General features: G+C 36.0%; 1 protein-coding gene and 1 pseudogene across 2 annotated transcripts in view; one reads left to right on the top strand and one right to left on the bottom strand.

Moving 5' to 3' along the window:
• ITGB1 (integrin subunit beta 1) overlaps positions 1-23,043 on the bottom strand; it is a 45,878-nt gene that overhangs the window by 7,795 nt on the left and 15,040 nt on the right. For both annotated transcript variants that reach the window (XM_077896546.1, XM_077896547.1), the window contains exons 2-14: positions 21,050-21,116; positions 18,742-18,827; positions 14,972-15,194; positions 13,334-13,504; positions 12,580-12,818; positions 10,403-10,558; positions 9,318-9,413; positions 8,490-8,579; positions 6,627-6,767; positions 6,264-6,463; positions 3,846-4,084; positions 3,402-3,624; positions 1,455-1,687 (exon numbers count right to left, since the gene is read on the bottom strand). In XM_077896546.1, the coding sequence (XP_077752672.1) occupies positions 1,455-1,687; positions 3,402-3,624; positions 3,846-4,084; positions 6,264-6,463; positions 6,627-6,767; positions 8,490-8,579; positions 9,318-9,413; positions 10,403-10,558; positions 12,580-12,818; positions 13,334-13,504; positions 14,972-15,194; positions 18,742-18,827; positions 21,050-21,116 (2,164 nt within the window). The remainder of the gene's footprint in view (positions 1-1,454; positions 1,688-3,401; positions 3,625-3,845; positions 4,085-6,263; positions 6,464-6,626; positions 6,768-8,489; positions 8,580-9,317; positions 9,414-10,402; positions 10,559-12,579; positions 12,819-13,333; positions 13,505-14,971; positions 15,195-18,741; positions 18,828-21,049; positions 21,117-23,043) is intronic.
• On the top strand, positions 1,898-2,722 carry LOC144313600 (rRNA-processing protein FCF1 homolog; annotated as a pseudogene).

Consider the following 23,043-nt stretch of genomic DNA (forward strand, 5'->3'; position numbering starts at 1 on the left):
TTATAGGTATCAGCAAGTTAATTCTACAATGTACAAAGAAGGCAGAGAACTAGGAAAGTATTTCAAAAACACTTTGGAAAAGAACAAAATTGGACATCTCACATTACCAGATTTCAAGACTAGCTATAAAGCAACAGTAATTGACACAGTGTGGTATATTGGCTAAAGGTCAGATGCACAGATAAATGGAACATAATAAAGAATTAGACCAACATACATAAGATCATTTGATTTTTCAAAGGTAGAGAAGAATCAGTCTTTCCAACAAAGTGCTAGAACTACTACACATCCATATATAAGAACTGAATCTCACTCCATATACTAAAATTAACTCAAAATGGGTTACAGGCCTAAATGGAAAAACCAGAAACTATTAAACTTCTAAAGAAAACACAGGAGAGGGCAGCCCCAGTGGCTCAGCGGTTTAGTGCCGCCTTTGGCCCAGGGTGTGATCCTGGAGACCCAGGATCGGGTCCCGCGTCGGGCTCCGTGCATGGAGCCTGCTTCTCCCTCTGCCTGTGTCTCTCTCTCTCTCTCTCTCATTCTCTCTCTCTCACATGAATAAATAAATAAAATATTTAAAAAAATAAAAGACTCATGCTTTACTGACTGAACTGGCCAAGTGTCCAATTTAAATTAAAAAAAAAAAAAAAGAAAATACAAGAAAAATCGTTATGAACCTGAGTTAGGCATGGAGTGCTAGATAGAACAGTAAAAGCAAGATCCATAAAAGAAAGACGGTAAATTGTAGTTCATCAAAATTAAAGCTTCTGGTCTTTCAAAAACAATGTTAAAAAGATGAAAAGATAAGGAAGCATAAATTGGTAAACATGTATCTGTAAATGCAAAATACAGAGACTTCAAGAAAAAAACAGTTTGGCTATTTCTTATAAAGTTAAACATATGCTTACCATATGCCCTCAAATGCATTTCTACCATATATCCAAAAGAAATTAACACTTACATTCCTACAACAACCTGTACAGAAATGTAGGAAATTTCAAAGAATATAACAAAAAGTGCCTACAAAAATCAAAATAAAAAATGTTTCCTCTTCTGAGAAGCTAAACAAATTCATGCTTTATAATATTCTTTAAAATTATCTTTCCCAGTAGCACTCAAGCCTAAATCAAGCTCAAATTCAAGCATCATCAATAATGAGCCAAGTCCTAGTGAATTCCTGTCCTGGTTAAATAAATGTCAGGCAGTATGCTGAGTATTTTATGTGGATTCATACATTTAGTCTTCAAACTCTCCATTCATAACACTTAAGACTTGTTTTTTCCTTCTTCTTTTATATCGTTAACAATACTATTTTTGAGATTAAAAGTGCCCTAACTTGAATTTAAAATAATCCAGCTGGAAGTGTTACTGGGTGCTAGGGAAACTGCCAAGAGGCCTAAGTAGCAGTAGAAAAGAAAATGGAAAGAATTTTGAAATGATCAGACTTTTACCTGGTGTCTCTACAACATGAACAATGGCCTCATTATTCCCATTCACTGAATATGTGAAATAGAACCAGCAGTCGTCAACATCCTTCTCTTTACAATGGGATAGGGGATCAACCTGGCCTGGTTGTGGTAATTTGTCCCGATTTTCAACCTTGGTAATGTTGAAATGTGAACATTCCTGTGCGCAAGTGTCTTTCTTTTCTCCTTTATTGAAGGCTCTGCACTGAACACATTCTCTGTGAAAACACAAATTGCATTAAAAACTTATTTAAAATAAATATTTGCTTAAGGATTATTTCATGGGAGTAAATGGAGAGGCATATGACACTTCTAGATGGGAAAACTAAATATAAAGACACTAGTTTTCCAAGTGAAGTTACATAGTACAGTTCAAATTAAAATCCAAAAAGAGAAATTAAAAAGTCATAAATAGAAGAAACAGAGTGCGGCATGAACATGGGGAAGCAAAAGAAGACAAGAAAGTATGCGACCATGAAGCGAATGCTTAGTCTCCGAGATCAGAGGCTTAAAGAGAAGGATAGATTAAAACCTAAAAAGAAAGAAAAGAAAGTTCCCAGTGTACTCAAGGAAAGAGAAGTCCCCCAACATGCTTCCTGCTTATTCTTCCAATATAACACACAGCTGGGCCCACCTTACCACATCCTGGTTGATACCAACTTTGTCAACTTTTCTTTTTTTTCTTTTTTTTTTTAATTTTTATTTATTTATGATAGTCACAGAGAGAGAGAGAGAGAGAGAGAGAGAGGCAGAGACATAGGCAGAGGGAGAAGCAGGCTCCATGCACGGGGAGCCCGACTTGTGATTCTATCCCAGGTCTCCAGGATCGCGCCCTGGGGCCAAAGGCAGGCGCTAAACCGCTGCGCCACCCAGGGATCCCTGTCAACTTTTCTATTAAAGCCAAACTTGACTTAGTACAGTCAGTGATGGACTGTCTGTATGCCAAGTGTATCCCTTGTATAACTGACTGTGTAATGGCTGAAATTGAAAAACTGGGGCAAAAGTATCGAGTGGCTCTAAGGATTGCCAAGGATCTAAGATTCGAATGATTGCCATGCACACACAAAGGAACCTATGCAGATGACTGCTTAGTACAGACAGTAACTCAGCACAAGTGTTAAATTGTGGCCACAGTTGACCGGGACCTTAAACGAAGGATCCGGAAGATTCCTGGAGTTCCCATAATGTACATTTCTAACCATAGGTACAACATTGAGCGGATGCTAGATGATTACGGAGCCCCTCAGTTCTAATTCTTAAAAGATAGAGTTTTTCTGCATTCTTATACCAACTTTTTCTGTTGACAGTTCATATTAGCAATATGCTATAGTATGAATTATTCTTCTTACCCATTTGCTCTGTTACGAGCTGAGTATGGTTAAATATACTCATTTTTTGATGTTTTGAAATCAGTATTTTGTATCATTTTAAGTATTGTTGCATCTTTCTATAAATCAGATGATTGCTTGTAAAAAAATAAAATAAAAAATGAATAAAAATAAAAAGTCATAAATAAAACTAGCCTTATCAGACACTGTAAATATATAATACAAAACCAAAATGATATAAGCATTGTGTTATTTGTACAATAACATTTCTTCAAAAGGCAAACCATCATTTTGCTTAGTTTAGTCAAGAGATCATAATGAAACTGGTAATACTAATTTCACAAAGGTTACCCTATGGGATTCAATTACATAGCCAATTCAGACCAAAATGATGGCATCAACTACTCTCATATGACACACAAGTATTGTATGACAAACGCTAGTGACTGAGAAAGGATCTTTAAGCTCAGAGTGGGCTACCGTGGGTCACATATCTTATTTCCAGTGTGACCTAACATCAGTACTGTTCTGGTTCTAGTGATAACAGTACATAGGTCAACAGACAACTAATATCAACTCTTTCAAGCAACTAGGTAATACTTACTTGTGTTCAGCACAGACACCAAGGCAGGTCTGACACATCTCACAGGTTGGCCCTTGAAACTTGGGGTCTGTACACTTACAGGCACCACACTCACAGACGCCCCTGCCATTGCAGATCTGCCCGTTCGTGGCCAGGCATGAAGTCGTGTCCAGAGAACAGTCACAGGCACTGCCAGTGTAGTTGGGGTTGCACTCGCACACACGACACTTGCAAACACCATTTCCTGGAATTAAAAATATCACTTCTCATTACAATGGTAAAAATATACAACCATGGCACTGACTTTAAAAGCAACAAGTAGTAATGGGGAAGGATATGTAGTGAAGGATGGACTGACCCCTCAATGCTGCCCTTATCCTACTTATTCACCAAGCAAACTCTGAATGTTTTTTATTGTCCAAGATGGGATCACTTTTCATAACCATTTTAAGACCCCTTTCTCACCTCCACAAATTAAGCCATTGGACCTATCGCAGTTGAAATTATCACACTCGCAAAATTTGCCAGAATAAATTTCATTTGTATTATCCCTCTTCCTACAAACACATTGTCCACAGACACACTCTCCATTGTTACTACAGATTTCTGAACTGTTTTCTTTCCTGCAGTAAGCATCCATATCTTCACTGTTAACTTCATCTGTGCTACATTCACAATGTCTACCAACACGTCCCTCGTTGCACCTAAAAAAAGAATCCAAAATTTCAATCACATAAAATAAAAATAATTGAAAATAATGTCATATTGCGAGAAAGACTGGGAGAAGAAATTAGACTATAAACAAAATCTTCAAAATACAATTCTATTACATGCGAGTGCTCCCACCACACATCACAGACAGGTACAAAAGGGTTCATAAGTGCACACGTGTGCAGGCATTAGTCAAGTTCATATGGAATATATGCAAGGGCCTAGGGAGAAAAATATTTCTTCAGGAAAATAATCATTTTTTTAATAAATTAATTTTTTATTGGAGTTCAATTTACCAACATACAGAATAACACCCAGTGCTCATCCTGTCAAGTGTCCCCCTCAGTGCCCGTCACCCACTCACCCCCACCCCCTGCCCTCCTCCCCTTCCACCACCCCTAGTTCGTTTCCCAGAGCTAGGAGTCTTTAAGTCAATCGGAGAAGGACAAACAGTGTATATTCTCATTCATTTGGGGAATATAAATAATAGTGAAAGGAAATATCAGAAAGGGAGACAGAAAATAATCATTTTGATCAAGATGAAAATATCATCTAGCGGTGAACAGGTAAATAAAACATTTGGAAATATAGGATCAACTTACTTTAAAAGACTACATATGTTCTGTTCTCAAATGACATGCTATTACATTTGGTATTATATGTGAAGTATCTCTAAATTTAAAGCAAAGGTCCAATTGTTAATCTAAAAAAGTACAATAAACACCAAAAAGTACATGGAAATTGAAGAAAAACATATTGAGCATATCACTTAAAAATATATTATTTAAAAATAGGTATATCCTATAGGTCCAGACTTTTCAAACACACTGTATTTCTAGAACACCCAAGGCTTATAGACACTGGCAATACACTAATTCTGTATCTGGTGAATATGTAAAGGAAGGCAAAATATTCTTTTTTAAAGATTTATTTATTTATTTTAGACAGAGTGCAAGCATGTGCTCACACATGCAATTAAGGGGAAGGGCACAGGAGAGGAAGGGAAAGAAAAAATCGTTAAGCAGACTCCCCACTGAACAGGAGTCCAAAACCAGGCTCAATCCCAGGACTCTAAGATCATGAATCAAGAGTTGGCCACTTAATCAAATGAGCCACCCCAGTGCCCCAGAAAGACAAAATATTTTTAAATCTTTTTAGGTAATGAATCTTACTAAAAAACGGATCTACATGACTCAATCGGGATAGGTACAACATATAAAAGTAAAATATAGTATTTAAATCATTATTCAGAATAGACAATTAGTAACTAATGGTGAAATCCAGCCATTTACTTTTCTCAGGATTAAAAACCCTTCAAAACCTTGTCATTTGGGGCTGATGTTTGGATCAAAATACTCTCCCCTTCCTATCTTTTGAGGAGAAAGCTGTATTGAGTATATTCAATTTTAATTTTTAATTAAGAGATAACCACCACAGTGTAAAAAACATGTAAAATCATTTGATTACAATTTTGTTAGTAATAGATTCTACATTCAGGGAAGTGTTTTCTTTTTAATCTCACAAAGTACATTTGTACACTTGGTTTTTTTTTTTTTAAGATTTAATTTATTTATTTATTCATGAGAGACAGAGAAAGAGAGGCAGAGACACAGGCAGAGGGAGAAGCAGGCCCCATGCAAGAAGCCTGATGTGGGATTCGATCCCTGGACTCGGGGATCATGCCCTGAGCCAAAGGCAGACGCTCAACTGCTGAGCCACCTCGGGGACGCAATACACTTGTTTTTAAAACTTATTCCAACAGTGCAGAAGTACATGCACAAGGTGTTCCGGCATCCTAGTGCCATTTCCCAGATAAAACCACCACTATAAGTTTGATATAGTTTCTTAAAACACTTCTCTGTAAACGTATTTTACATAAGCTCATTTAGCTATAGAAAATTCAGGTTGCTATTTTATGAGGGAAAAACTCAACAATTTGTTACATATATGTCATAGATGGCTATAAAAGCTTTTATTTCAAAGAGCATCTTCTTACGAAAAAAAGTATCATGCACAAGATCATCAAATTGATCTCATGGTGAGCAACAGTGGTTGGAACAAAGAGTTTAACTCATTCTAAATAGATGTTTTTCTGGACATCTTAAAAGAGCCTGCTCATAACTTTATAAATCCAGTACACCTCTCGCTCATTCTCCAACAACCTCTGCTCACCTGCAAGCTCCACACTCAAACGTCCCATTTCCTTCATGACATTTTGGACTACTAGGGATTCCTTCACTCTGGCATTCACATTCACAGATGAACTGAAGAATAACTTCTACTTCTTCAGTAAAGCCCAAAGGCTTAATTTTAATGGTTTCAGAATTCTTATTTGGACATTTATTTGAAGTTATACTGATTTCAAATTGAACCTTGAAGGAAAAAAAGACAATTAAATTAACAACTAAGCAATTTATATCTGCTAAAAAGTCTTTCAAAAAGCTACTCACTTTTTACTGTTGCTTAAATTACAAACCAGATTTGCTTATAAACAGATAATTTTTCTTTTCTTCAGAAAATGCTGATACAACATACCTCATCTCCAATGGAAATATTGGAACATTTTCTTCCATTTTCCCCTGTTCCATTCACCCCATTCTTACAGTAAGATTTGTAATTTATTGTAACTCCTTCTGGCAGTTTGCTGTTTTCCAAAATGACTTCTGAGGAAAGGGACTAAAATAAAGACTAATCACACACAGGAAAGAAACCAAATGCTACTATAAAGTACACTGAATACATAAAACCAAAGGGCAAAATGAACTATTAAGAAAACAGTATCATTCAAATAAAAGGTTTGGAGCCAAATGCTAGGTGACTAAGAAACTCAGAACCCAGAGAAACAGGCTCGAATTAAATTCTTTAAAATAATGTACATGATTAAAAAGTAGGAGTATTTGTGCTTTAATTACTGATGATCATACGGTGCAAAAGAGGCCTAATATTAATATGAGGAGCCCTAAGAACTCAGAACATTTTCTGTCCCCATTGGCAATATGGCTCTCCTCTGGCCCTACCACTTCCAGCCGACTAGAGATAAACAACTGACTATATAGTCTGGGAACAAATCTGCTTAGGAGCCATTACAGACTGGGCCAAAAAACAAAAACAAAAACAAAAACAAAAACAGAACAAAAAACAAAAACAAAACACAAACAAACCCAAAACCCTGAGTATGAATGACTCAAACCAGTGTGTTTTTTTAGAATTATCAGATCACTCAGGACAAATGGAGAAGGGTCAGCAGCAAGCTGTCTCTTAGTCACATATCTACATGCGAGTTAGGAAAATATGCAATACTCTATTAAGATAGAGAACAACTATAGGGAAGACAGAGAACAACTGGAGTCTTAAAAATCTTTGTAATAAAAAACCTCTCGGAACGCCTGGGTTGCTCAGCGGTTGAGCGCCTGCCTTTGGCCCGGGCGTGATTCTGGAATCCCGGGATCGAGTCCCACATCGGGCTCCCTTCATGGAGCCTGCTTCTCTCTCTGCCTATGTCTCTGCCTCTCTCTGTGTGTGTCTCTCATGAATAAATAAATAAAATCTTTTAAAAAGAAAAAAAGAAAAAAAAAACAACCTCTCTGTCTCTGTGAGTAGGGTTTTTCCGAAACATTTTGGGAAACCCGGGCATGAGGTAAAAATTATCTAAAATTCAACCTGTCAAAAGGGTGAGGGGTAGACACACAATGGTTACCGATGTCTTCTGACTACTTAAAATGGTTATTCACCAATGCTTAACAAGCATCACTAAACATACTCAGAATTAGAGCTCTAGACAACTCAACTTCCTTCCATGTGTGGGGGAAAAAAATTTTACACATCTTTTTAAAACAGGTAAGTCAAATATATTTACATTATGTACGTATTTTATGGCATGTGTATCTCTTGAGAATAGAAAACTATATCTCTGAATACATAACAAGAAAAGACTTGACAAAAAAGCTTTTCCAGAATAATTCAGCAAAAAAGATGAATCTATAAAAAATAATGCGGTGGGCAGATTGAGGTAATCTTATACATTTAAATATAAGTTATGTTTATAAGTTATTGTTTATATCCTTGTATATATCCAGTATATACCTTACATATTGTTATAAGTTATTGTTTATATCCTCAAACAAGTGAATTGTTTTCCAACAAGAAAACCTTTTTAATGACATCAAACAAGACATTTAGAAACCTTCCCCACCCCAATTATCGTATTTTTGCTCTGCTCAGATTATAAATAATTTGGTTTTTATAGAATATAAAATGTTTTCTTCCAGATACATAAAATGTTCCTTTACTTTGTCCTCTGAGCTTACTAAATTGTAAATGAAAGGAGTTTTACTTTCTTTGGTAAATTATTCTCAAGAGGGTATTGTCTAAAAGAGATCTTATTTAGAATATACTTACGTTGTAGGCATCAATAATCAACTGAATTACGTTGCTAGAATTTGCAGATAATGTTCCTACTGCTGACTTAGGGATCAAATTTTTCAGTTCCTGAAATTAAAATATAAAACATGTAAGGTACAAATATTATTGATTCAACCAATTAGCATCTACTGAGCATGAAAAAAAAAAAAAAACACACAAACTTAAGTATGAGCATCCTAGCCATTTCCTAAATAACTTAAGGAGTCAAATATAATAAAACTAGTTTTATTTGTGATTAAAAATTAATATAAACCACTACTGTAAAATCCAGTCAGTCTGGTTACTAACACTTTCCTATATTTCAATTCAGACATATGATTTTGCCTAAAGACTAGACATGAAGGGTCTAGAAGCTGGTTTTATTTATTTATTTATTTATTTATTTATTTATTTATTTATTTATTTATTTATTTATTTATTTTTAAAGATTTATTTACTTATTTATGATAGACCGAGAGAGAGAGAGAGAGAGAGAGAGGCAGAGATACAGGAGGAAGGAGAAGCAGGCTCCATGCCAGGAGCCCAACGTGGGACTCGATCCCGGGACTCCAGGATTGCACCCTGGGCCAAAGGCAGGCACCAAACCGCTGAGCCACCCAGGGATCCCTTAATTCATTTATTTATGAGAGAGACAGAGAAAGAGGCAGAGACATAGGCAAAGGGAGAAGCTTCCTCCTGGGAGCCAAATGCAGGACTCCATATCAGGACTCTGGGATCATACCCTGAGCCAAAGGCAGACACTCAACCACTGAGCCACCCAGATGCCCACTAGTTCCTCTTTTTATCCCATACATACATACTTACCTTGTAAACGGGCTGAAATTCTTCTGTAACTGCAAAAATTGTCTGAATGTTATTTTCACTTAGTTTCTGGACAAGGTGAGCAATAGAAGGATAATCCTAAGAAATTAAATAAAATTTAGTAAGTAATTACCTCCAATGTATTCCAGTTTTTCCATACTTTTTGAAAATAATAATTTGCATATATAACTGGATTACTTACACAAAACTGCCTGAAATAACACAAATAATTGCTGAGGTGGGAGGTGTGTACATGTGGGTGTGTAATCTTCTATCTTCCATATACATGTGGGTGTGTATCTTCTGTATGTATAGAAACTTCCACAATAAAAAGGTTTTAAAAAGCAAGATCTATGTATAGTAAGTGTTAGAAAAATGAAAGTAAAGAACTGCCAGTAACTACAGGTTGTATCATAAATCACCAAAATTCACTAAGGTTTAGATTTCTTGTAGAACTTGAATAATTTGCCAGTCTTTGTTTTCAATAAAAGGAGAGTACTTACTTTCAAAAATCTTATATAAATAAGATGAAGAGTATAGGCCTTTACAAATTATCTGTTTAGAAATGTCAAATTTGCTATCAAATGATGTGTGCAAAGACAAGAAACACAGCGATGTGCTGAGAAACAGAATAAGAGTGTTCAAGCAGCTCCTTTCACCGACTGAGGCCCTTGTCTATGCAGCAGAAAGCAAACACAAAACACATCTTCAGACATAGCAATACTAGCTTCCTTGCATGTTAGGTTAGGGGTTGTACTTACCAAAATAACAAACCCTCAAACCTTGTAAAACTTGTAAGCCAGTCACCCACAATACTTTTTTTTTTTTTTAAGATTTTATTTATTTATTCATGATAGACATAGAGAGAGAGAGAGAGAGAGAGACAGAGACACAGGTAGAGGGAGAAGCAGGCTCCATGCAAGGAGCCTGATGCGGGACTCAATCCCAGGACCCCAGGATCGCGCCCTGGGCTAAAAGCAGGCGCTAAACCGCTGAGCCACCCGGAGATCCCTACCCACAATACTTTTAGTATTAAACACCAAAATTCCACAGGAATCCATTCAATATGTAAGGAATTCAACACTCACATAATAATGGCTCATTGTGTACACATCATTTTCCAGGTGACACTGTCCATCATTTGGTAAAACAATGCCACCAAGTTTGCCATCTCCAGCAAAGTGAAATCCAGCGTCTGTGGAAAACACCAGCAGCCGTGTGACATTCCTCCAGCCAATCAATGACTTGAAAAGAAAAAGATTTCAATTTATAAATGCTATCCACATCACTGTACATAAAGCTATAATCCTCACATAGGCTCCCATTGTACTTTTAACCTCATTCTATACTTTCTTCTTAGCTTCTCTTTTTACAGTGCTAATATTGCTGCTGATACAGAGCAGAGAGCATATGCAGAGCCCACTGCATGAGGCTCCTCCACCCCTGAGGAAAAAAACTGTCTTGCTTAGTTGTCCATTTCTCTCAGCTCTTTTTAAAAAGAGCTTTAATATTTTTTAAAATCAGTGCTCCCAGTCTACCTCATCAGTGCTGTTTATTTGTTCTCTTATTTTATTCTCCTCCTTATTCAACAAAAGATTTAAAGTAATAATAAAGGGGTGCCTGGCTGGCTTGGTAGAACTTGTGACTCCTGATCTAGAGGCTGTAAGCCCCACTTTGGGTATATAGATTACTCAAAAAATAAAATCTTAAAAAATAATAATAAATTAGCAGTAAAATCCTCTTCTATGGTATATTTGTAATTATATTTGCCTAAATTTACTCAATGCATCTGTATATTTCCTCATAAAACTATAAATTCCTTGAAGGTAAGAATTAAGTGTTTCCAAGTATTAGTACATTGCATCTAGAGAAGCAGGTAGACCAGTTACTCTCAGCATGTTAAGCACGGAAAGACAGCAGCAGCCATGGAAGCGATGGCCTGCTTTAATCCCACAGGCTGAGGCGCAGATGGAGACAGCCCAGAGAATATTCTCTCCACGCTGAGCTGCTAATAGGATCACGAATAAATGGCTGTAAGAGACGGATGGCAGGCTAGGCACTACTTACAATATTAGTCTTTCTTCCCCTTTAGAAGCAGACTATCCTTAAATTACAACTGCCCCAGGGAGAAATCAAAAGTAACAATAATGTAGTACTTTATATTTGCTGAGAGCTTACTGGCACTCTATATGCATTACTATATTTAAACTTCGTAACAAAAAAATAAAAATTAAAAAAAAAATAAACTTCGTAACAGTCCTATTGGGAATATTATTATTCCCCTTCCTACAGGAAACAACTCTCTAGTGTGGATAAGTAAACTGTTCCAGACCCAGTGGCGATGGGAAGCAGCATCCTAATAGTCTGAATGCTGTTCTCTCAATTGCTCTACCATATTGCTATACCACATCATTATCTTGGATATAGTTAGCACCTTAGCAAAAACTGGTTGAGAAATAACCACTAAGAAGCATCTGGAATCAAGGAAGGTCTTTTAGGGAACAGGGGTACTATAAGGAAAAAAAGGGGGGAAAATGAGACAAAAGTAGGTACTTAAGACAAACCTTATTTACCTCTTAGGGCTCTCTAGTTTTAGCTTCAGTCATGTCATGAAAAGGTCACCTCAAAATCTTCAGCTGCTCAATGGGCCATTAATTTCTATCACTATTCTAATGGAGATGAGCCTGCCACTACTAAAAATCTTGTAATTAAAATGATTAATATATGACTTTTCAAAATGTACATTCTCATATAGCTTACAAAGTGGGACTTAAAAAGTTCCTGCTTTCTCAGTCACTAAGACACTGGGAAGACATCCTTTACAGATGATGAGGAAAGTCCATCAAAGGGAAATTGCATCTGAGACACTGTTCCATTTGAAGTCTATGAACACTTCCAGTGATACTGTGGCTAAGTACAATTCTAACTGTGGCACAAGCCAGAGTCAGAACATCTGTGCCTCTTCTAAAAACCTAGAACACCAGGCAAAGTATAGCTACATTGCCCCACTGTTTCAAATGGTGAGGACTGTGGCTTCCAAAATCCCGTAAAAATGAAGCAGCTGCCTCGTTTAAACAGAGATATGATTAAATATGCTTTAGAAAGCAATTATGTAGCTGGAGGGAATTTAAGGGATCAAATTCTGTTCTCCTCTGTGACAATGAAGTATGATTTGGTAAAAAGGTAAGTTTTTCTATACTGACAGTAAAATCATACTTAAAATTCACACAAATAATGTCCCATTGTAAGAAATGAACACACTTACTCCACAAACTGCAACTTGCATGATTGCATCAAAGCCACCTTCTGGAGAATCCAAATTTCCAGATATGCGCTGTTTCCCAACAAGTTCATTAAATACTTCCCCTTTATCAGTAAGACTGAGCACATTTTTGTAGCTAAATGGACTGGTGCAGTTCTGTTCACTGGTGCAAGGGTTCCTGAGCTTAGCTGGCGTCGTACTAATGTAAGGCATCACAGTTTTCTCCACAAATGAACCAAACCCTGTGAAGGAAAAATGCATATAGAGAGATGGATAGATGGATGGACAAATTTGCATTAAAAAGAATAAAGCTATGTTACCACATAGAAGTCAATCTTAAATAAGAAGTTAATATATTAAAATAACAAAGTTTGGAAAGAGATCATTATAATATGAAAAATCCTGGTGTGAAGGGAGATTAGGCTGTGCAGACAAATGTGGTCATATTAATTAGTAATGAAACAATTTGAGCACTCAACAGGTTTATAAAATAATTCAACAAATCAATAAATAAAGCCCTATGAAAACAAGCATACATTTCATTATCTACATAGTTTAATCTGTGTGAAGTAACATGACAGCATAAAGTAACAGGAGCAAGGAGGCACAAAGATTACAAGATATGGACAGGATTGTCAGCTTCCTCTCAGAAAGAAAAGGCTAAAAACTGGCCTATTTATTTCACAAGTACATGGTGAAGATCAAAACTTCCAGGACTTATACAAATGAAAATTATTAATTTTCTCAATATTCCTACCAATTCGGAAGTCTGAAGTAATCCTCCTCATTTCATTCATCAGATCCGTTCCAAGACTTTTAACATTCTCCAAATCATCTTTCATAGAGTAGGAGAGGTCCATAAGGTAGTAGAGATCAATAGGATAGTCTTCAGCTCTCTTGAATTTTAATGTAAACGTCTGTGGCTCCCCTAATTAAACAGAGATTAGGAAATGAAGTTAGTTGCCAACAATCAAAAACAAATGAGAGAAACCAAATTGGATTACAGAATAAATACTATAAAATGAAATGTATTATTGCCACAATTTTTACAAAAACCTGGGAATTCCAGATAAATGGGTGTGTACTCATTTTCAACAAACACGTACCATGCCAAACCCTAAGCATGCAATATGAGAAAGACAATACTCCACAGTGAGCGAGCAAGAGAGACAATTTATGACCAAGGACAACAAACAGATGGAACAGCATCAATCAGACTGGGGTGGGTAAGGCAGGGCATGTGACAGGGTATACCGGATTTTTTAGAGACTAAAGTTATAAGACACTCTCTCCTCTAATTATATGTAAATAAAGAATATCATCTGATTTCTATTTTCAAAAACCTGGCAAAAAAGCTTTCAAAATGAATTACAGAGACCAAGAGACTTGTTGAAAAACTACTGTGAAAATCCTAGAGGAAGACAGAAGATCTATCTGAAACCATGAGGAGTAAGGGGAGAGACACACAGGAGGCATGGTATAATCCTCTCAGGAAATACAGGAGAAAGGGAAGGTTTGGGTGAAAAACCACTACATTCTAACTAGTATTCCTTATACAGATTTCTAGTAGGCAGCTGGGTGAGTGGGCTTGGGGCTTTAAGAGAAAAGGCTATGTTACAGCAACACAAAGGGTTTTAAAGCCATGAGAAGAATACTAACAATTAAGTGGGCTACAAAGAGGAAGAAAGAAAAAAGACACAAAAAGGAGACTAGAAAGCAATGTTAAGAGATAAGAAGAAAAACCAGGAGTGATACCATAGAAGCTAAGAGTTCAAAGGTGTTACTTGGTACAGGAAGGTTAAGCGGGGTAGGGGGACCCTGACAAGGGTCCACTCAGCTTGGTGGTTCAAGGTGAAGGCAGAGCTTTGCCAGAACAGGTTGAGAAGCAGGCTGAAAAGTGGTCAAGAGTGGAACTCATGGAGACAATGAGTGTGCACCATTCTTTTGAGAAAAAAGGGACAGAAAATGGGAAGAGTGGGAAAAGGGTTTGTTTTCTTTTTTCAATATAGGACTGTCATAGATTCTTATAAAAGCTTAATATTTTAACAACATTAAACAAATACAAAGGAAAAATGTGGGTTAAAATGGTGTGTTTACATTACATAATTAAACCACAGGATGGATGCTTTTATTTTTAAAACCCATTAAACCTAATAATTTCTCCTTCACAGAATTTGCTTTGGACATTAGGCAACCTTTATTATTCATGTATATGTGTGTTACAAATTGTTATATCTTCAAAAAACTTTTAAAATTTGACATATTCCACATTTCTATTTGAGTGCCAGTCCATATGTGAAAATGAACCCTCAAAGGAAACTCAAAAGAGGCTTACATAAAATCCTCAAAAAGCTCAAGCTAAAACAAAGGTATTCATACAATTAGATTTCTATACCTGATCGTAATTGCAAAACCAACTGCTGAGGTTGGATCTGAGTAATATCTTCTGGCTGGAGCTTCTCTGCTGTTCCTTTGCTACGGTTGGTTACATTTTTATTTTTCTTTATATCTTTGGAGCCTCTGGGATTTTCTATGTCATCTGGATGGCATCCCTTCTTTTTTAAAGCTTCTAAGTCATCACACCGTGCAGAAGTGGGCATTCCTTCTTGTAAAAACGTCTTAACATGACATACAAAATACAGATAAGAAGTAAAATGGTCAAACATTCTGTGTCATAAATGCAAATATGCAACTACAATGCAAAAATCAAGTGACACAACTAACATACTTCACTTCTGGTTTTTAAACAAAATGCTCCCTGGACCCAAATTATATGCTCTCCTTTAAAAACAAATGAGCTCATTCTCTAGAAAAGTAATTCCTTTACTATTATTACATTACTAGTAATTTATTACTTTAATAATATTTAGGACTGACCTTAGAGTAATAATATTTAGTAACTGCCCCACCTTCAAGTTTATCTAATCAAAGAAATTTTTTCAGTGAAAATCACATATGTAGTATGCTTAATGGCCACTAATAATGTATATAAGCAAATACCAAATAGTTTTTTTCCCAAAATTTCCCTTAAAAAGTAGTATACAAGTCCCTCATATTATATAGCCTTCTCCTCACAGTATTCTGAACTGAACAACTCAATGTTTAGGGAAACTACATTAGCCTGAAGGTGTCTCAATTAATGATGCAATTTTTAAAAAGGAGATTGAGAAATTTAACACAGTAAGTATTCCTGGACATTTGAAAAAAACTCAAGTAAAGCTTTTAGAATTCATTTTGAAAAATAATAATCACAGTAGTAATTACATGACAATATGAAACGATAATCACAGTAAAATCTGATCACATAACAAGGACATAAAGTATATTTCCATAGGGCACGTTTTAAAAATATAAAAATAAAAAAGGCCTGAATGTTATATAAATGCTAATTGTGGCTTGGGGTAAAATTTACAGTAGTGATAGGACTTCAAAATGTATTATACCTCAAACAACTTAGATGGAAATAAAAATTTTATTAGATGACTGAAGAAATATCTTAGTGAAAGTAAGAACACTGTTGCCAAAAAGTATGTAAAATCTTTGAGTAGAAGTTTTTTATGAAATGCTAAAGTAGGGAAAACCAATGATATTATTGTGTGGGTATGTGTCACTAATGTGTACCTATGATATTGTACCAATGATTATAATAGACATTTATTTGAGTATTTCACATATACCGCTAAAAATTTCATATGTAGTTACAGCAAGCCAAAGATGTCCTTTTTTATTTTATTTTTTTTTAAATCTTGACATTGGGAAAATGAGGAAATGCCTTTTCTTTCTGGTCACTTTAATGTTCAATTTTATATGGTTTTTGTTTACAAATATCATGGTGCTGTAGAAGTAGGATATTTAAATACAAAGAATACACAACAGTTTTAATCAGTTATTTTTTAAGAGAAACATAACACTAATGAGCATTTATGGATTTAGAAAAGCAACTGGAAAGGAATACCAAGGATCAGAGAGTTCAAAGCTGAACTAATTTTATATATCATCAAACCTAAAATACTACCAAAGCACAGGAGCCTAGTGTGGAAACTTTAAGACCGTAGCACTCAAATAAAATTTCACTAAACACATTCCAAAATCATGCCACAAATATCAAAGGCTAAATTATTTAAAGAACAGTTTGGTAAATAAGCTCTGCCTGAGACAAACTCACAGCACTCCCTACTTCCTCAACTGTCTCCAACTGAATTCCAAAATACCATTTTTAGGAGAACAGAAAGTGTCACTAGAAAAATTTTGAAATAACAAAACAAAAACTTCTGATTTTGCCTTTCAAATGGTCAAACCATACAAAATATCTAATACTTAAGGAGGGAGCTTAGTTACAACTACTAAACAGACAGCTGAAATGTGTGGGATCAGATGCCTGAGTAAAAACAAACAGTAAATCTCTGACATTCTGATATTATTCACTGGGTGAATAAATTATATATCCTCAAGATTACTTCCCTATACATCCTGTCCTGACATTCAATGACATATTTATTTATTCATTTAACATTTAGTAGGCTTTGTGAAAGATATCAAGTTAAGCAATGTGCACAGATGACAAAAAGTGAATACAATTTAAACCCTAACCTCAATGGGCTTTTATTGGGATGCAAATCAATTCTATATTCGTTTTAACTCAAGAACAATTAGGAAGGTTAGCTTATACCTCTTCTGCCAAGAAAGGGAAAAATCTAAAACAGTCAAATTAAGAGGCTATAGATTTGGGGAAAGCTATTCAATATAAATATAATGCATGCCACAAAGGTGAGCTACACATGTGTTTTAAAATTATCTAGTAGTCACACTAAAAGAAAAAATAAGAAACAGGAAATTAATTTTAACAACATATACAAAATATTACCATTTCAACATTATTAATTTTGTGGGTTTCTTATCATTAAGTCTTCGAACTTTGAGATATATCTGAGGCTGACGACAATTCTCAATTTGGACCAATGTGGAGCATGTTTCAAGGGCTCCATAGCTACACAGGTCTAGTGCCTACTGTATTTTTTTTTATTGTCCTGGGGAGAGACAATCCTGGGGTTCTCAGGGTTCCCCTAAAGACCAGCCCTGTCCTGAGCAGCCCTTGAGCTGCTGTCGTCTCTCCCTCCTGCAGGACACTGAGCCCTGCACACCGGTGCCCTCCACCCTGTCCTGCACCCCCTCCTCTGTTCCCACACATAGGGTACCCCAACCCAGACAAGCACACAGAACGTTTCTCTGGCACGAGCTGCCACCACCAGCTGTGCACACAGCACTCATGTGTGCACCACAAACAGGACCACAGGAGTCTTCCAGCCTCTGCTCTGTTGAAGGTCAAATACAAAGGCTTTGATGAGTGAATGTTCCCAGACCCCCGGTTGCTGGGACTACCCCTCAGGAGGGTCACAGGCACCTCCCCCATCCTAAGCCAGTGGTAGTAGCCATCTCCCTTCAGACCAAGGCAGGCAGCTGCCCTGACCAGCAGAGCCCAGCCCTGCTTCCACTTCCTGTCTTGCCTCATCCAAAAATTGGCTAAACTGCGGGACTTCAGGACTGGATCACATTCCCCTCCTCTGATGACCCAGCAAAGCCCCGGGGTCACCAAGCTCTGCTCCTGAGGCCCCCTTCATTGCCATTCCATAAGGGACGCACGTGCATCCCAGCTAAGATGAGCAGCGTAGCCTTGGTCACAATAGAGGGCAGGTTGAAATGTAATCCTGAATTTTTAAGAAAAATATTAAATGTCTCTTTCTACAAAAAAAAAAAAAAAAAAAACTGGACTCCCAGTGGAGCGTCCCCTCAGTGTATTTTATTTATTTATTCATGATAGATATATATATATAGAGAGAGAGAGAGAGAGAGAAAGAGGGGCAGACACAGGCAGAGGGAGAAGCAGGCTCCATGCCGGGAGCCTGACGTGGGACTCGATCCTGGTACTCCAGAATCACGCCCTGGGCCAAAGGCAGACACTGAACTGCTGAGCCACCCAGGGATCCCCTAGTGCCTACTATATTAAATAACACACCTCTAGATTATTACATAGTATTAGAGTTGATACTTATTCAAGAAACATTGATTTAAATGAAAATTCCTATCTAACATTTCCCAAGGATATAATATTGGGCCACAGTAAATGACTCTAGAGTAAACAAAAAGGCCTTGAGCAATTTTACTTACTGAATTAGTACACCAACCACAATTTGGCCCCGCCTGTATACATTCTCCACATGATTTGGCATTTGCTTTTAAACATCTATTTTCATCTGTCAGGAGAAACAAAGAACAACTTTACTTGAATTTTCATGACAGAAAATAAGGAAAAATGATTACAATGACAATGCAACACACATGAATGCTAAATATGAATAACAACATATGATGTCATATACTGTTACATATTATATGTTATAAATATACATTATATTACATAACATATAATTATTGTTACTACACGATCCAGACCTACCCCGAAGAGGTGCTGTTAGATTACCTTGGCAAAGAGAGCCCTGAAAAGGTAGTTATATTTCTTGTCTTCTACAGCAAAGACTACATACTACACGTTCATCCTTTTTTTGCAAAGGCATAATTTCAGATCACTCATCATGTTGGATGGTCATAACTATCAGGAGTTTTCTTACAACTGGATAAAATACTATTTCTTTTCATTTAACTAATACTACCACACCCATACCCACAGAAGCATCTGCAAAAACTTCCCTTTCATACTTAGTATGTTAAATACTTGAAAATGCCGTATTCATCCAGTCCACAATCCCATGATTTTTCAGCCTCTATGTTCAAAGTATATCTCACATTTCTTTGAATCCACCTAAGGATCAGCATGCCTTTCATGTGGTAAGCACTAACATGGACTATCTCTAGTTTGTCTTCTCTGATTATAAACATAACATATATTCATAATAGAAAATTTGGAAAATACATAAAAGCATAAAAAACACACTAAAAATCACCCAAGCCACTAAGAGATAACTACTGTTAACATTTTTGCATATTTCACTCCAGTCTTTTTTCTATGTAGATTAAAAAAAAATAGCAAGGAAGCACGCATATACATATCATTATTTAAGTAAATTAAGAACATACATTTTGCATATTGCTTTTTATACTTTATCCTAAGTGTTCCATTACAAATTCTCTAAAAATATGGCTTTTAATGATTAAATATTTCATTATATTAATGTGTCCTATTTAATGTTGGGCAAATTTAGATTGTTTTCAATTGCATGCATGCCTAGTTCATACATACTTGCTCACATGAACAACAAACCCTCCAAATACATGTATAGACATACATGTACCCATTCTGATGACCATTCTCACAATGTAAAACTCTGATGATTTCCTTATCACAAGTTAAAAAAGAAAATATTGCCTTGAGAGTATTCATGTTTTTAATATCCTCAGCATACACTAATTTCTATCTAGAAGTAATATTCAAATTTATAATCCTATAAACAGTATACAAATACCATTTTCACCAAACCTTCAACAAACACCAAGTACTTTTTTAATATAAAAAATCTTTTACTCATTTAATACATATAAATTAGAATGTCAATTCTATTATCAGTTATTTAAGGTTTTATTCTTACCATATTTTTCTGACCATTTCTTTTGTACATTTTCTGTTTATATCCTTTGCAGATTTTTCTTCTATCATGTTCATCTGTTTTTACTGGATCTCAACACATGCTAATGAAATTAAACCTTTGTTTCATTTCTCATCTTGTTGATGGTGTTCTGACATCCAGACACTTTGGGTTTTTATGTTGTTGTTGGTTTTAGGTAATCAACTTTATCAATAATTTTGAAGGTTTTTCTCATTTTTCCATGTACTAAGTCCTTCCTGTCCTAAGACCAAATAATTATTCTATGCAACGTATTTGATACTTGGAAAAGAGAACTGCACAACCATTATTCCAGATGTGGATGCACCATGGTTTATAAGAGGATTAAATATATTTTCAGCTTTAAGTTTCATTCCTTTTCTAGATAATGCCAACATTTTGCAAGACTTTTTGATCAAGAGTAAGAACATCTCCTAGAAAGTCAGTTGTTCTTGGTTTCATTTTTTTTAGTGAATAATGGTTTGTTCATAATCCACATTTTACACATTCCCTTTATTTTCTTCTAAATACAGTTTACGCCTTTGCTTTCTCTACGCTCACTTAAACATTCTATTATGGTCTTAAAAAACCTTTCTGCAGTGTACTGTATTCCTATCACTTCAGCATTTCCTTAGCCAACCCTGCCCTGTCAGTGTTGTGGGTGGAGTAATGAGAGGAGCTGGATGATGAAGGGCCTGAAGGCCACTGTAAGAAACTTCACCGCGACAGAGAAGAAAAGAGCAGCATAGCTTTCAGAAAGAACAGCATAATGTGATTTAGATTTGTTCAGGAATCTGGTCAAAAAGTAATATAAGACACTGAAATGAAAAGACAACTAGAAAAAAAATTCTTTTTACCTGCTTGGCCAAACACACAGCAAATTGAACCAATCAGTCCAATCCAGAAAATCAGTTGTAAATTCATCTGAAATATAAAATATACATTTCTAAATATTAATAACAAAAAAGATCATACATTAAACATAAAGCATAAGTCACCCACCTTATCTTCTGTTGATTTTATAAACATAATCCCTCTCAAACCATTTCTTCTTCAATCCCTCTCTACATCCCTTTATCCACCTTTTCTCCTTCCCATTTTCCTCACCTGTCACTTACATTAAAATAATGTCCATATACCATATCCCTAGAACCCATTCTCACCTTTCTCCATATCAAATATATTTTAACATTTAATTAACAGTGCTCAAAACAGTGTCCAGTTCACTAACACCATAAAGCCGTTAAATCTTTGGTCCATGGAATCTATTACCTCCTGTGGCTCTAGTGGGCCACATAGCCATGTCCAGATGCTTCAGTTACCTCAATTCTTTAGGTCAATCTGAGTGAACTTGTCTAAATTCAGACAGCTTACCCCCTTGCTTACAACTTTTCAATAATGCTATTTCTCCTCAGATTGAGACCAACATCCTACACAAGACCTGAAAATTGAGGATGAACTCCTATAATTAGTTATCCTTTTTTTAATGAAATCAACTTCTACGCATGGGATTAGTAAAACATTCAGTTCAATTCCCTATAATTTCTAGATCTACAAACTAGACCAAAAAAAAAAAAAAAAAAGAAAAAGAAAGAAAAGAAAAGAAGAAGAAAAAGAAAGAAAAAGTACAGTCTAAGAAGACCTGACAGAGGTCTGAGTGTCTTCCAGAATCTCTAAAGAAAAATTAAGTAATCTCCTGTATATTATTCAGAATTACCCCAACCTGCCCCCATATAGGACCCTAGATATAGGACTATTTTCTGGGAATCAGTTTTCATAATATTAATCTGATGTCAGGTGGTCAAAGATGGCTCTAGCCAGAGGTCACTAACCCTACCCTTTACCTGTTTACTGCTCTTGGACCAGCAGCCAAATATGCATAAATATCTGCCTCTCACAAGAATACAAAAAAAAAAAAAAAAACAAATACAGTATAGTACCCAAAATGCCCTGTTTATCAAATAAATATAAAGTAATATTAGGTAAACCACCAAGAAAAAAAAGGAGAGGTTTTAACCAAACAAAACTATGGTAGATGGCTGAGAAAAACCAGAGATGGCTCTATAAACTAGTATAATTTTCTGGGAAATAATTTAACATGTATCAAAAACCATAAAAAATGTTTCTATCTTCTGACTTAGCAATCTAGCTTTAGATATTCATCCTAAGGAAATAATTAAAAATATAAAAGGTGATAAACACACAAAATTCATCGATTTACAATAATAGGCAGAAACGCAAAGCTCCTCTACCCAGTAACAAGTAACGAGCTAACTGTGCCCACTAGATGGACTATGAGAGTCACAAAAATAAAATGTAGTAACATTTTAAGGATTTTAGAATAATGTTGGATACCAAGTACATATGAAGATGACAAGTATGTAAAAATAACAGTACGTGAACTTATAAAGTAACTGAGGAGATCTAGAGATGACAGAGACTTATATGCATTATATAAAGACAAAGGGTTTGGGAGCACCTGAGTGGCTCAGTCCATTAGGAATCTGATTTGATTTCAGCTCAGGTCATGCTCTCGGGGTCCTGGGATGGAGCCCTGCATGGGGCTCAGTGCAGAGTCTGTCCTCCTCCCTCTGTTCATATGCTCTCTCTCTTTCTCTTGCTTTAAAATAAATAAATCTGGGCCGCCTGGGTGGCTCAGCGGTTGAGCGCCTCCCTTCGGCCCAGGGCGTGATCCTGGAGTCCTAGGATAGAGTCCCACATCGGGCTCCCTGCACGGAGCCTGCTTCTTTCTCTGCCTGTGTGTCTGCCTCTCTCTCTGTCTCTCACGAATAAATAAAATCTTTAAAAAATAATAATAAGTAAAATAAAATAAATTTTTTAAAAAAGACAA

This window comes from Canis aureus, chromosome 5 (genome assembly GCF_053574225.1).
Source record: "Canis aureus isolate CA01 chromosome 5, VMU_Caureus_v.1.0, whole genome shotgun sequence".
Lineage (NCBI taxonomy): Eukaryota > Metazoa > Chordata > Mammalia > Carnivora > Canidae > Canis > Canis aureus.